Source organism: Lissotriton vulgaris, chromosome 7 (assembly GCF_964263255.1).
Source record: "Lissotriton vulgaris chromosome 7, aLisVul1.2, whole genome shotgun sequence".
Taxonomy (NCBI): domain Eukaryota; kingdom Metazoa; phylum Chordata; class Amphibia; order Caudata; family Salamandridae; genus Lissotriton; species Lissotriton vulgaris.
The window spans coordinates 792,117,431-792,132,440 of NC_141695.1; the positions used below are offsets into that span (position 1 = coordinate 792,117,431).

General features: G+C 45.1%; 1 protein-coding gene across 1 annotated transcript in view; it reads right to left on the bottom strand.

The window, feature by feature from the left end:
- The window catches only part of RNF213 (ring finger protein 213), a 2,876,335-nt gene that overhangs the window by 2,394,434 nt on the left and 466,891 nt on the right, over positions 1–15,010 (bottom strand). The window contains exon 9 of the mRNA XM_086931045.1: positions 1,603–1,815. Coding sequence (XP_086787171.1) covers positions 1,603–1,815 — 213 coding nt within the window. The remainder of the gene's footprint in view (positions 1–1,602; positions 1,816–15,010) is intronic.

Below are 15,010 nucleotides of genomic sequence, written 5' to 3' on the forward strand. Positions count from 1 at the left end.
TGTCCTCCATAGGATAAAATTGCCTGGTTTTTACCTGAAATTCTTCTGTCAATTTTTGAAACATACAAATATTCCTTAAAAATCGCATGTGTAACAAAAACGATTTCTTTCAACTGTTTATAGGAGATGCACCAGGGCTGAATCCAGGATCCAGCCCTGAGTAAGAAAAATCTATGCAAAGTAATTGATATGGCATTCACTTAAAATTCCCATTGAGCTCAATGTTATTATTGTATTGAAGTTTGTATTGCCTATTGCAACAACTGTATCTATTGCATTGACAAGTCTATTGGTAATTGAAAGTATTCAACTGCAGCACCTCATTCTGAGAAAGTAGGTTTATACCTACTTGTGGTTCAAAACTAAAACAACAATACATTTTTATATACAAAACAATTGGCCTAGAGTTCAGTTCTTGAGTGTGTGAGACCATTTGCTGACTGAGTGTGTACAACAAATGCTTTACAATGTCCTCTGATACTGCCTTACTGCTCGACCAAGCTACCACTTCAGAGAGTAAGGTTATATCTAACTTTAACCTCTGCCAAACCTCTGGGGGCTGAGGACTCTGTACACACTGTACCTCACTTTGAAACAGTATATACAGAGACACTTTCTTACAGCTAATATGTGTCCAGTGCCTGTATTAATGTAGACCTTTTTCTGTTTAGGATCCAGCTTTCTTGCACAACTTCTAGGATAAGTTCCGGAGGCTTATATGTGCATCTTTCGCTTTTGGTGCCGAATGTTTAGGTGGCGAGCTGGATTTTTCCTTTTTCTCCTTTGGAGCTGAAGTTTTCGGTGTCGAATGAAGTTTTTCTCTGCTAGGTCCTAAACCAGAAGACTTGACTGCCTGTTTTAGTGCCGAGCCCGAGGGCGGGGCGTTGGAAGCAGTGTCTTATGCCGACCATGGCCAGAAGGCAATGTGGCCCAGAAGCAAACCACATCCAGACCTGAAGGCAGAAAAAAAACAATCTAACAATGGAGCCGATGCCCATGTGCACAATCACCGAAAGGAGGAATCCACTTACCTTGTGACAGGAAAAGACTTAATCGAAGAAAAACAACTTTCCAACATCCAGAACACTAGATGGCAGGAGTATGCAAAGCATGAGTATCTACTGTACACATGCTTTGAACAAAAGGTTTATAACACTTTCACCAGCCAATCATCTTAGTCTGAAAGATTTCTATATCACTGAATCACAACTTTAAATGGCAAAGACATACAAAAGTGTTAACCCTTCAAGCTCACATGGCACCTTTTTCACATGCTTGATTCTCAAAAACTGCTCAATTAATTTTCACCAAAGCAACAAATACAAACTTTGAGTAAAGTTCCAATTTCATGCCAACTCTGATGTAAATCCGTTCAGGGATTGTGATTAAAACAGTTGGACTCACCTCCACCAAACAGTTTTGTACTGTAGTTTTTGGGTGAGCCCACCTATTGAGTCACTTCTTTCTTGGATATTTCACATTTTTGTGACTCACTGTATCATTTGGGATCTGTATTTTTGCTCGGTTGGCTGTTTTCTTGTGATTCTTTTTCTGCATGTGTACATACAGAAATGTGGATGTGTATACATTTTTTTAACTTACCTTCTGTTCATGAGATAGTTTCCGAAGCTATGAAAGGGAATCCCTTCCAATCCTGCCCAGACGTCTTCCTGTTGGAGATGAGCAGTCGTTGACAATGACTGGTCAGAGTCAAAAGAAGTGGCAAAGAAGTGTAGCACTGGAAGTACACAGACCCAAAAAATCGCTCGCTCGTCGATGCACCGCAGGCACAGGTTCATCAACCACTGTTTCATGCTGCAGGGGGTGAAAAACATCGCTGCTAAGTGACATGAAAGAGAAAGACAACTGCATTCCTCATATTAGGACTACTCGTTATTATGAGTTAAACAAATTATTTTGGCTGTCTTGCCGATACACGCACGCTTCCCAGAAGAGCAGCGTACCCAAACCTTCCCAACATTGTTCATTTTCGTCAGTACATGCAACTGAGAAACGTTTACGGGTGAGGGGCTGAGAAGTTATAAGATACTGACCCGAAAGTACAGTTCTCCCGCATTGGTATATTTCATAGATGTGCATAGTTGAATAATTCCCTGTCTCTAGGCTAAGAGTCCCCGGGAACTTAAACTGCAGTTCAACGTAATAGAATACTCTTATGCAAACGATAGTTTATATTAGTGGGACATTCATCTCACTACAAACTGTCCAAATTTCAGTCAATGAGGTGAATATTACTCTGTGCTCTTGACGCCTTTAGGTCACCACCGGTCCGTAATTATATTGTGTAAGATGTATGAATTTAAGATAAGGTGTAGAATGTAGGATGTATATTAGAAAGAAGGCCTCAAGAAGAGGGAAGAGGCAAGTGCTGCAAGCGAATTATGAAATATATCAACAATGGATAACTGCTGTTACAGGCATGTAACTTTATTTCTCTGCCATCATTGAACCTTTCAAAGGTTCACATGTGTGAACCAGAATAGTAAGTAAAACGTATAACATAGGAGGTAGGTGATGAAGTAATCTCACCTAAAACATGGTGCGTAGAAAAGGCTGTCTGGTAACTACTTCATCTACTATTGAAGCCAAGGTGATTCTTTCACGTAACAGTTAAGCAAACGTTCGCATAAGATACTGCTACATAAGGCTGCTGTGGAAGATACATTTCTGATGCAATGGACCATGGCAGCCCCACTGAGGGAGTGACTAGCAACACAGAACATGATGTAGGCAGAGACTCAAATTGCAATTCCTTGTTTTAAAGGAAGACAACCTCAACTAGGGAGACCAAAGGAGACTAAGAAATTGGTTGAACTTCTTATGGTCTTAGTTCGGTCAAGTTTGAGAGAAAGTTAGATGTCCGGAGAGTGACAGTCTAGTAAACTGCAGTTTTCAGTTGGAGAATTTGGGAAGAAGGTATGCAGAATGCTCATTGTTGCGATAGAAAAGTCTTCTGCATGGTAATGACGTGTATCCCTGCTTCGAGTGCCCAGCTATTCTGTTGTCTGGATCACTAACACTTTTTTTTGTCACAGGTAAACATGGATCATGCATGTGAGCCATGACACAGGCATGTATCACAGATTCCAGTCTTGTTGGACCTATAGGGGCGCCAAAAGCAACACCCTCATATGAATGGAAGGCTACCTTCTTCACCAGCAGTTAAGCAGCACAAGCGTGTGAGTGGCAGAATACAGTGTAGAAAGGAGTAGAAATGAACAGGACTTTTTTTCATTCTGAGTCACTGGAATGAAGCCTACAGGCTCATTCACCTTTTAAAAGTTCTGCTGCTGTGTGCTTCACTCTCTTTTGGACTACATCAGGTAGATGTGTAGTACTGCATAGCACAAGAGAAGTTACTGTGCACTGGAGGCATGTGTGCCTGGGGAGGGTATAGTACAGGGACAGAGCAGTACTGTGTAGTGCATGCGTGGATAGTACACGCATGCACATGTGTATGTACGCCTGAGAGGAATGCACTGCATGAGAAATGTAGTGCTGAGCAGTATGTGTGCAATGAAAGCATGCACTTGGTCTAAGCCTGCTTGCATGTAGTACAATACATGAAGGAAGTAGTGTTGCGCAGCGAGCACACAGTGAGTTTTTGAGCTGACAGTGTGTTTGTTTGTAAATAGCACATCCTGGCTAAATATTGACAAGCTTCAGCGCTGGGCAGTGTGCGCAGACTGACCGTTTGCTCAATATATGTGTACATGTAATGCTACAATGCATGGAGGTAACAGTGCTGGACCGAAAGTGTGCTGCAAGTGTACACTAAGTGTGCCTGCAATGGAACACGGCATAGAGGACCCTGGGTTCCATTTTGAGAAGCCCTGGCTTGCCTAGTGAAAACATGAGGAGTAGAGGAATCCCTCCAGACTGATTTTTGTATTGCTGCTTTCCTGTGAGCTGGGAGGGACACACACTGAAGGGAAGGGAGAAGCTTTCCGAGTGAAACAGCAGGCAGCTATAGGGCAGGCTGTTCTAAAAACACTTTTTCAAACTGCTGCAGCTGGCACAGGCCGCCGCCGGTAATGGAGGGACTGCTATGTATTCTATGCACAGATATGAATTCAGCAGCCCACATGCCTCGAACCGAATATGCTACTTACCAGTATGCATCTGTTCTTGGCATGTAGGGCTGCTGACATTCATATCTGTGCATAGATCGCTGCCTAGTGTTGGGTCCGGATGATCGCACATTGTTGTCCTGGAAGAGTCTTCAAAGTATCACGAGATAGGTGGCTCCTCCCCTGGACTACAGTGCGCATGGGCATCGACTCCATCCCCAGATTGTTTTTAGCCATTGTGGCAAAGATGGAATGTAATACAGTAAGTGATGACCATGCTAAGAGTAATTAGGAGTGCTGCAGCCGCTACAGGCGCCGGGGAGGAGGGCGGGCGATATGAATGTCAGCAGCCCTACATGCCAAGAACAGATGCATACTGGTAAGTAGCATATTCGGTTCCAGGCATGTGGGCTGCTGAATTCATATCTGTGCATAGAATACATAGCAGTCCCTCCATTAGCGGCGGCCGCCTGTGCCAGCTGTAGCAGTTTGAAAAAGTGTTTTTAGAACAGCCTGCCCTACAGCTGCCTGCTGTTTGGAGTGCACATCTACACAGTAGTGTTTAGAAAACGTGTGTGTGGTAGACCATGTGGCTGCTCTTATAATAATAAAGAGTCTTTACCCTCTGGGTACTGGGACCCCCGCCAAGCCGTTTTAAACTCACATACTTATCACCCTTCACCGCACACACAGTGACATACCTGCTCCGCTGTAATCAGGCGTCGTAGCACACCCGGGACACGCTAGGTGTCACTGGGTGGGCCCGATGATGAAGCATGCCACCAACTAGGTTGGTGGGTGAGGGCTTTTAAAAGACACCCAGCAGGTGCCACCACCAATTGACAAAATAATACTGAGTCACCATGATCCTTATAATATAAATATCATGCCAACCCCATTCCTAGCTAGTCTCCTTTTGATTAATTGGCTGCTCTACATATGTCTTCCAAAGAAATATTTCCAAGGAAAGCCATGGAGACCCCAACTTTCGAGTGGAGTGGGCCCGTGGGGGGACCGGTAAAGTGTGCTTGGCTTTTTCATAGCAAATTTGAATAAACTTAACAATCCACCTGGCTATACCGGCCTTGAAAATGGGGTTGCCTTTGTGCTGTGGCGAAAAGGCAACAAACAGTTGTTTTGTTTTGCGAAAATCTCTGGTCCTATCAATGTAGTACATTAAGGCCCTTTTGACGTCTAGTGTGTGAAGCATCCTCTCCGCCACTGACTCAGGATTTTGGAAGAACACAGGCAGTTCAATAGTCTGATTGATATGGAACTGCGAAACTACATCAGGCAGAAATGTTGGGTTAGTGCGAAGCACCACCCTGTTGGAGTGAATTTGTATGAATGGCTCTTGGATAGTTAGTGCCTGGAGTTCACTAACGCGTCGCAGTGAAGTAATCGCTATCAGGAAAACCACTTTCCACGTCAAGAACTGAATCTCGCAGGAATGTAGAGGCTCAAAAGGTGGACCCATCAGTCTGGTGAGGACCACATTTAGGTTCCATTCAGGAGCTGGCGGGGTCCGTGGAGGAATGACTCGTTTGAGTCCTTCCAAAAAAGCATTAATGGCTGGCACTCTGAAAAGTGAGAGATGCTGCCTGTTTTGTAGATAAGCTGCTATTGCGGACAAATGTATGCAAATGGAAGCATAGGCCAGATTGCATTTGTATGGATGTAACAGATAACAAATGATGTTGTGAGTAGAAGCGTCAAGCGGGTTAATGTGGTGGTCTGCACAGTAAATGACAAACCGCTTCCATTTTGCCGCATAGCATGCTCTGGTGGTGGGCTTTCTTGCCTCCCTTATGATATCCATACAGTCTGGAGGCAAGTTGAGGTAGCCAAATTCTAAGCCAGATCGCCAGGTTGAGCTGTTGCGGATCTGGATGCTGAATGTCGCCATGGCACTGCGTCAAAAGCCTGGGTGTGAGGTGCAGCCTTTGATGCGGTACCACGGATAGTTCTAGAAACGTGGTGTACCATGGTTGGCGTGCCCACGTCCGAGCAACCAGAATGAGTGTCATTGAGTGTTGCTTCAGCTTGCATGCCACCAGCGGTATTAGAGGTGGTGGGGGAAAAGCGTACGCAAATATGCCTGACCAGTTCATCCATATCGCATTGCCCTGCGACTGTGGGTGTGGGAACCTGGCGGCAAAGTTTCGGCATTTGGCGTTTTCCTCTGTGGCGAACAGGTCGATCTCTGGATGACCCCACCGCTGGAAGTACGGGTGGAGTACTGATGGATGTATCTCCCACTCATGCATTTGGTGGCTGTACCTGCTGAGCAGGTCCGCCATCTGATTGTCCTTGCCTGGGAGGTGTTCCGCCATGAGGAAGGTGTTCCTTTGAATTGCCCACTTCCACATGCTCTGAGCCAGATGAGACAACTGTGGAGAGTGTGTTCCTCCCTGTTTCTGAATGTAGTACATGGCTGTCATGTTGTCCGTCCGGAACAACACGACCTTGTTGCACAGATGTACCTTGAATGCTTTCATCGCCATGAAGATAGCCATCAGCTCCAGACGGTTGATGTGCATCTTCTTTTGCTGCGTTGTCCATAGTCCCTGCACAGTGTAGTGGAGTACATGAGCTCCCCATCCCTGGTGATATGCGTCTGTCGTCAGAATGATCTGTGGCACAGGCTCCTGGAACGGTCGTCCCTTGCAAAGGTTTTGTGGATTCCACTAATGCAGAGAGTTGTATGCACGACCGGTTACCAACACTAGGTCCTTCAACTGTCCATGAGTCTGATTCCACTGACGTGCTAGGCACTCCTGAAGCGGACGCATATGTAGTCTCGCGTGCGGGACTACGAAGCTGCAGGAGGCCATCATGCCTATCAACTGCATGAACACTCGTGTCTGAAGCGAGTGTTGAGGTCTGAATTTCTGTATCAGCGATTGAATGCTGCTGATCCTCACCGAATTTGGCTGTGCTTTGGCTGCCAGAGTATCTATTGTCACGCCCAGATACTGCCGTATGTGGGCGGGTTGAAGGTGGGATTTTGGGTAATTTAGTGAGGTGAATAGTGTGGGACATGTGGGCGGTACACTGCTGGGACGATTTTGCCTGGATAAGCCAGTCGTCCAGATAAGGGTAGACGTGAATGTTTTGTCTCCGTAGGTGTGCGGCCACTGTCGCCAGGCACTTTGTAAACACCCTGGGTGCCGTAGTTACTCCGAAAGGGAGGACCTTGAATTGGTAATGCTGATTTTGAATGGTGAATCTGAGGTATTTTCTGTGTGACAGGTGTAGCGGAATATGAAAAAATGCATCCTTCAGATCTAATGTTGCAAGGAAATCTCCCTGACTGAGAAACTGTAGAACCAGCTGCAACGTTAGCATGTGAAAGTGTTCTGATAGAATGTACTAATTGAGGTGTCTGAGGTCCAGAATGGGTCTGAGGGACCCGTCCTTTTTTGGGATCAAGAAGTACAGTGAGTACACTCACGTGCCTCTTTCTTCCACGGGCACAAGCTCGATTGCTCCTTTTTGCAGCATAACGAGTACCTCCTGGCTGCAATAAGCGCAAATGCTCTGTGGACATAGGACGGTGTCTTGGGGGTATGTTGGGTGGAGTGGATGTTAGCTCCAGACAATAACCGTACTGCATAAGCTTTTTGACCCACCTGTCTGTGGTGATGGACTTCCAGACCGGCAGGAACTGTTGGAGTCTTCCCCCGACCGGTGTTGTATGGTCGGGGGGCAGTGACAAGGCGTCACTGTTTGTTAGTGGCGGAGGATCTGGAGCTGTTGTTTCCACGACCTCTGCCCTTGGCGCTGTTTCCACGATAGCCTCCTCTACTCTGTTTGGTGTATGTGGTTTGCGCGCCACCTTTATTGTACTGTGATTGCTGGGACAGCTGGCCTCTGGAAACACCTCTATTGCTTGAGCGACGAAAAGAACCACCCCTGAGCCCCCATAGAGTTTGCATTCTCAGTGTCCTTCTTGATTTTCTCCAAGGTGGTGTCCACCTCTGGGCCAAATAAATGATGCGGGATCAGACAGGTCCTGTCGAACCTCCCGCTCTGCTCCTTCTTCATCCTGGGCATCGAAGATGTTCACTGGGTCAGGTGCCGTCTGCTGGGCTTCCTTGCGCGCTGCGCGTCGAAGTTTAATCGTCTTCTTGGATCGGAAACGGGAACAAGCCATACAGCTGGCTTCATCGTGATCCGGCGACAGGCACTTGTTGCACACCGGGTGGACGTCGATGTGAGGATATTTCGAGTTGCACACAGGACATCTTTTGAACGGGCTCTGTTGCATGATGGTTCGTCGATAAGGCCTCTGGCGTCGACCGGGCCTTCAGTGCCGAAAAGCCACACGGCTCCTCTGGATGTCCGGCTCGGGAACTGAGCTGGAACAGAACTGGGCACCGATCGCAAGACAATACCGACGATAAACTAAAGGCCTTTTGGCCAAAAGAAAGTTTTATATCGATTCTGAACTTGAGTGAACCAATATGCATCCGAACCCAATGGCGGAAAAAAACAATCTGGGGATGGAGTCGATGCCCTTGCGCACTGTAGTCCAGAGGAGGAGCCACCTATCTCATGATACTTCGAAGACTCTTCCAGGACAACAATGTGCGATCATCCGGACCCAACACTAGGCGGCGATCTATGCACAGATATGAATTCAGCAGCCAACATGCCTCGAACCTTATCCTACCTGATAAATATCAAGATACTGATAAACGTTTTTCTCGTACCTTTCAGACTACGTCACAGAAATATGAAAGAAGAGGACGGTCAAAAAAACAAGGAAGAACTTGTGAAGTCCAAAGACGATCAGCACGTTCAGAAAAACAAGAAAACTCAATTTACAAGAAGGTAGCATGTCTAAAAATCAGACATGCCGAGTATCTTAAGGACACAACTCAAGAATGGAGAATGGGCTCAGACAATGTTGGACAGCGCAGCTGAAGTCACCATAGCTTGCAAGAACTTGAAGGATCATCTGGAAACAGTGGACTTGAATTAATTCATTCAAGTTGAAACTTCAGATACCAGGGTTAGTTCTCCACATAGTTTATATGAAGTAACACTCCGGATGGAGGGAGACATACCAAGAAAGATAAGAGCACTCTTTTGGGAGTGACTTTCTAAGGGTTATGACATTCTTCTAGCTGAACAAGACTGACCCCCGGAATTTGTCAGGGGAGTGCTCACACGGCAAAGACATCATTATGCCAGCCTTCTCCAACCACATTCTAATTCATTTAAAATATACCTATGCCAGGAAATGGGCAGTAGCCCAGCTCCAGCATTATACAAAAATCATGTAGGATGGGATGAGGACTCTCCTCACCGTATGATACAGTTAAATAATCAACAAACTGCACAAAGGCAGTACCCAGTTAGCAAGAAGCTAAAAAACAGGTCCGGGAGACCTCAGATCAACTTGAATACCAGAGGGTGATTGAAATATGCACCTCGTTAATGAACAATCCTTTGTTTCCTGTCTCCAAACCGGACAATAAATACTGTCTAGTCTTGGATTACAGACATTTACATTCTTATTGCAAAACATTTGCAGTACAAAATTCACACAGTACAGCATTAATGAATAACATTGTGCATAAAAAATATAAAACCACATTAGAAATTTCTAGCGGTTTCTTCTGTCAAAACATTGCACCAGAAAGTAGTTATTTGACCGCTTTCTCAATTATGGGGACACTGCGTCACTTCTGTCGTCTCCCACAGGGATTCAAGAATAGTCCTGAGTTATTCTCAAGGGTAACAGAGTTACTACAAACTTATGATGATGAAGCATTATCATATGTGGATGACATCTATCGACAGACGATGACTTGGATAGGCACTTGAATAGGGTGAGCACAATTATATTGGGATTCGCCTCTGAAGGGTACAAATTCAATTAAAAAAAATCTAGAATTGCCTATTTAAACGTCCTGTTCTTAGGATACGAATTATCAATTGAAGGCAAATGCCTGACAGTCAATGTTCTAGAGAAATGTGCTCTGCTCCAACCTCCAAAAACACGGAAAAACTTAGTCGATTCTAGGATTCTTACATTTCGGAAGAACATACATTCTAAATTACACAGAAAGGGTAAAACCTCTCTACGAAATAATTAAACCTGATTTCAAAACAGTTAATTGGACACAAAAACACACAGAAATTTTGTGTTCACTCCAAAAAGACATGTTAGCAACTAAACATTTGGAAACATGCGTAAACGTATGCAACTTAGTGATCCGAATCATTCCAGGACAATGCGGATTCATGTACTTAACTTTTAACGAAGGTGAAAAAGTACCAATAGCTTACAAATCACACTTGTACACACAAGCAGAAATGAAATTCACTTCAACAGAAAAAATTCTGACAGCGGTTCAAACTGCAGTAGCAAAAGAGAGCCCTCGCACAGGGTAAGCGCATTATGGTCGTTACACCTGTACCTGCCTTAGAGGCAGTGACAAAAGCGAGCATTCCAAATGCTAAAACTTTACATCCGAGATGGATACAATGGGTTAATTCTCATGCTGCAACAGACGTTGAATACTTTTTTGACCCATATTTGAAAACGCAAGCATTTGTACAATACGAACAAGAATGTCCTCGGCCTACTGAAATTCTGCCTCTTGACCAGTATGTATGTATAATTTATACTGACGGATCCGCTCAACCCGCTACGGGGGTAAACAAGCCTATAGTGCGGCGTTCGCGATCGTTAAAGGTCGCTGGCACAATGGCAAATTCCATCCAATGGTCACTAAAACTAAATCTCTAGGAGATTGTACAGCTCAGCGAGCTGAACTACAAGCATTCAAGATGGCACTTCAAAATACAGATCACAAATTCCCCACACTAATAATGTGCGATTCGTATTATTGTGTTCAATCTTACAATGAATACCTGCAAAACTGGCTTCAAAACTGTTCCAAAGATGCAAAAGGTGGCACAATCAAGCATAAACTGCTTTGGGAACAAGTAGATCAGTTACGACAAGGACTACAAAACACTCACATGATACACACGCTGAGTTATCAACGTGATGGCGTTCATGTTGAAGGGAATTAATTGGCTGATGAAGCCGCAAAGGCTGCTGTGCAAACGGCTTCCATAGCTGCAATCACTTGTTCAAAAACGAAAATAGAAGGTGAACTAATGCTAGCGGTCAATGCGACAAGCAAAGGCAGCGGTGAAGCGTTAACTAATGTTTCCACTCAAACACTCATATGTAATTGATGCACACTCAGAGTAGCTTTGATACACAAAGCACATTTGGGAGAGAGTCTGATACATCAGGGGATCTCCAAGACTATACTAGAATCAAAAGAGATGTACTGGTGGCCAGGAATGAATGCGCACATTCACATTTGTAATTAACTGCAATGACTGCAATCGAGATCGCAGCACAGAACACCACAGATTCCTGACTATAGCATAGCCAGCCCAGTACAGACACCATTGTTAGACAACATTAGACTTTCTACACGCAGACTCCCTGTGTACAAATGCCATCCCACAAATATTAAGACAAGGTTCATTAGATGTGGCCTCAGCGCTCGGCTGATGCTCGAACTGTCATAAAAGATTTGCGAGTCGTTATTGGCACATTTGCAGTCGGCAAAATACATTCTGACCAGGGTCCTGTGATTAGCTCTCGAGCTTACAAGTAGGCCATGGCCAAATTGGGCGTTGCAATGCGGAACTCTAGTCCATTCCATCCTGAGGGAAATTCCGTAGCGGAGAGAAAAAAACGGGACATAAAGCAATCTATAACAGCTAGGGTATTAGGCCCGGGTGACGTGTCCAGCGTAGTCTTATCAATCTGCCAAGAAGTTCTCTAGGGGGAATATCTCCATATGAACTTTTTGGGACCTCGATTGTCAGACTTCAGTCGTATACCAAAAACCTTTTGATATCAAAGACCGTTTGGCTGTTTTACAGGACTTAAATGAAATAAGAACGAAACAAATTAACGTATTCCTTAAGCCAACCACCACTGAAAAAAAACCCGACCGTCCCAGCAAGCCCTGTATGGATTCTAAGCTTGGCGATCTAGTCACAGAGAAGATCGTGGACAAGAAGGAATTTGGGCCTTCTTACAGACGGCCAGTACCTGTCCTAGCAATCCACGGATCAAGAACAGTATTACTGCCGCCCCTTGCTGGTAAAAAAGAGAACAGGTTTGTGTCAATCGACGTGGTCAATACTAAGCAGTAGGCCAAGTGGACTCCGACCAGGTAGCAGACACCCTAATCTGGCTACTATCCAAGAGGTTCAAACCGAGAGACTCATCACCTTTGAGGAATCTTCAGTGCGAAATGAAGGATCAATTATTATCCTTCCCGCCAATCTGCGACATAGATCGTCCCCCTCTTATCAGCCACATAAAATCTGGGTCCCCCAATGACTTCCTTCCTGCCAAAATGGTCGCCCCTCTGATCACCCTCTTAGGACCTTCCATTCAGTCTGTGATGAACATCTCACTGGCAGAAGGACAGGTCCCAATGGAATGGAAGAAAGCGGTGGTGAACCCAATAAGGAAAAAAGCGGCATCCCCATGGACAGATCTTTCGAACCTCCGGCCCATTTCCCTCCTGCCGTACATCAGTAAGATGACCGAGAAGCACGTGAACACCCATTTATCCAAACATATCGAAGCAACGGAGGGCCTTGACTACTCACAATCAGGGTTCAGGCCCAACCACAGCACCGAATCAGCCCTCCTTGCAGTGACCAATAACATCAGGATGACGCTGGACGGAGGGGGGTCTATGATTCTGGTGCTGTTGGATTTATCCGCTGCTTTCGATACGGTGTCACAGGAGGTGCTTCTCGGTCGTCTGAGGGATGTGGGACTAGGGGGTGTGGCTCTGTCCTGGATGGAGAGTTTTCTCTCAGGCCGCTCTCAAGAAGTCAGGTTGGGCTCCCACAAATCCATCTCTAGGGAGCTCACCAAGGGAGTGCCACAGGGCTCATGCCTAAGCCCCACATTATTCAATGTGTTATTGCCCCCTTGGCTGACTTAGTGAGATCCTTTGGGTTCACCCTGGTGTCGTATGCCGACGACACCCAACTTCTGTTCCCTTTTAAAACCTTCACGCCTGCACTAAAAAAATCGTTTGCAGATGGAATGAGGGCAGTATCAGAGTGGATGGCTAAGAACTGCCTACAGTGTAACGTAGGAAAAACGGAAGTAATGTTGTTCGGGGAGGCAGCGACACTATGGTCCCCCGAGTGGTGGCCCTTGGAACTGGGACCTGTTCCCAGTCCTAAACAGACCGTTAAAAACTTGGGGGTGCTATTAGATCAAGCACTAACATTGAAAGAACATGTAAACCAAGTGGTTGGCACCTGTTTTCGTGCCATTGGACTGCTGAGAAGGGTTTTTCCATACTTACCTGACAGTCATAGGAAGACACTGGTCCAGGCGTTAGTCATCAGCAGATTGGACTATTGCAATGGTCTTCTCTTATCAGCTAATGAAGAACAGCTTAACAAATTGCAAATCGTCCAAAATACTGCGGCGAGGCTTGCCCTTAACGTTCCACCTAGGACTCCCTCCCGCCCTCTGCTGACTAAACACCACTGGCTCCCAGTGCGGCAACGCATTAAGTTAAAAATCCTATGCACTATTCACAAATCTCTGTCAGGTACCGGTCCCAAGTATCTGACAAAAGTTTCTCACCTTATGTTCCTGGACGATCCTTACGTTCCAGCAATCTACAGTTAATACAGGTTCCAGGCAGGGAGGCCGCACCCTGGCCCACACTGGACCTGTCCTCTGGAACTCACTGCCTCATATATTGAGACAAATCACTAACCACCTAACCTTCCGAAAATCCCTCAAAACTCATTTATTCATAAACATCTAAACCACATAATCAAAGTCTAACTATCCCTCTGACCATGGATTAGCACGAGTTATATTCTTCCACTGGCAAAAGCGCGGAGATACCCCTTCGGGGGTCGAATCAGGCGCTATATAAGAATATAAAATAAATAAATAAATAAAATAAAGGACTATGCAGCAAAGCCATGGAACTTGTACCTCTTGAAACCCAAATAACAGTTTGACAAGAAACACCTGTCTACAACTAAGTAACAAGTGATCAGGTCGTTCCAGTGATTAAGACAAATTTGGATACAATCCCCACCATTGAAAGAACTGCCTGTGGCTATTTCATTAACTTTGATCCCAGCGAACCTGAAAAGACTCTTGCAAAAAGAACTTTCAGAGAACAAGCAACAGACCTTTTTCAACTTCTGGAAAAGACTTATCTGGTTTAACCCTAGATTTAACTTTGGATTGTGTTGGGTGTGCTTGTTCTTCTACTTTGGTTGACTCTGGTAATAACTTTAGGAATGCTGAAAAATGGAAGATATGTCAAAATGGACACAGCAAGTAAGAACATCAACTTACTCATCAAGCCACAGAAATCGTCCCATCGTGAACAAAAAGTCTTGTCAACAGTGAATATCACAGCCGTTCCTATACCTGGGGGTATAGCTTGGGACATAACTGAATATGACATTTTTGGCCCATCGGAGCTATTGAAGATTCCACACTTATTCAAGATTTCATTAATGAACAGGATATTAACACCTTGGCTGCTATGACTTTTCCCCTCCTGTGCTGGGAGGCTTTGAATCCCATTGTTCATGACGAGTTCAGCTCGTCATAAGCAGCAAAGGGGTTAACAAATACCAAACTAATTTATTCTGCAGTCTTTTATGCTCAAATGTCTAAACTAGGTTTTGACTTTTGGAAAGAACATAGAGAGGAAAACTGTCTGGGGCACAAAAGATTGGTAGGTGCAGGGGATAGAAGCTATGTGCTCGAGCCTGTATCATCCCTGAGCAAATTATGTTTTTGAATTACACTGTCCAACAGACGGATTGTCTTCGGTTAGCCAAGATAAAAGACCTGAACAATC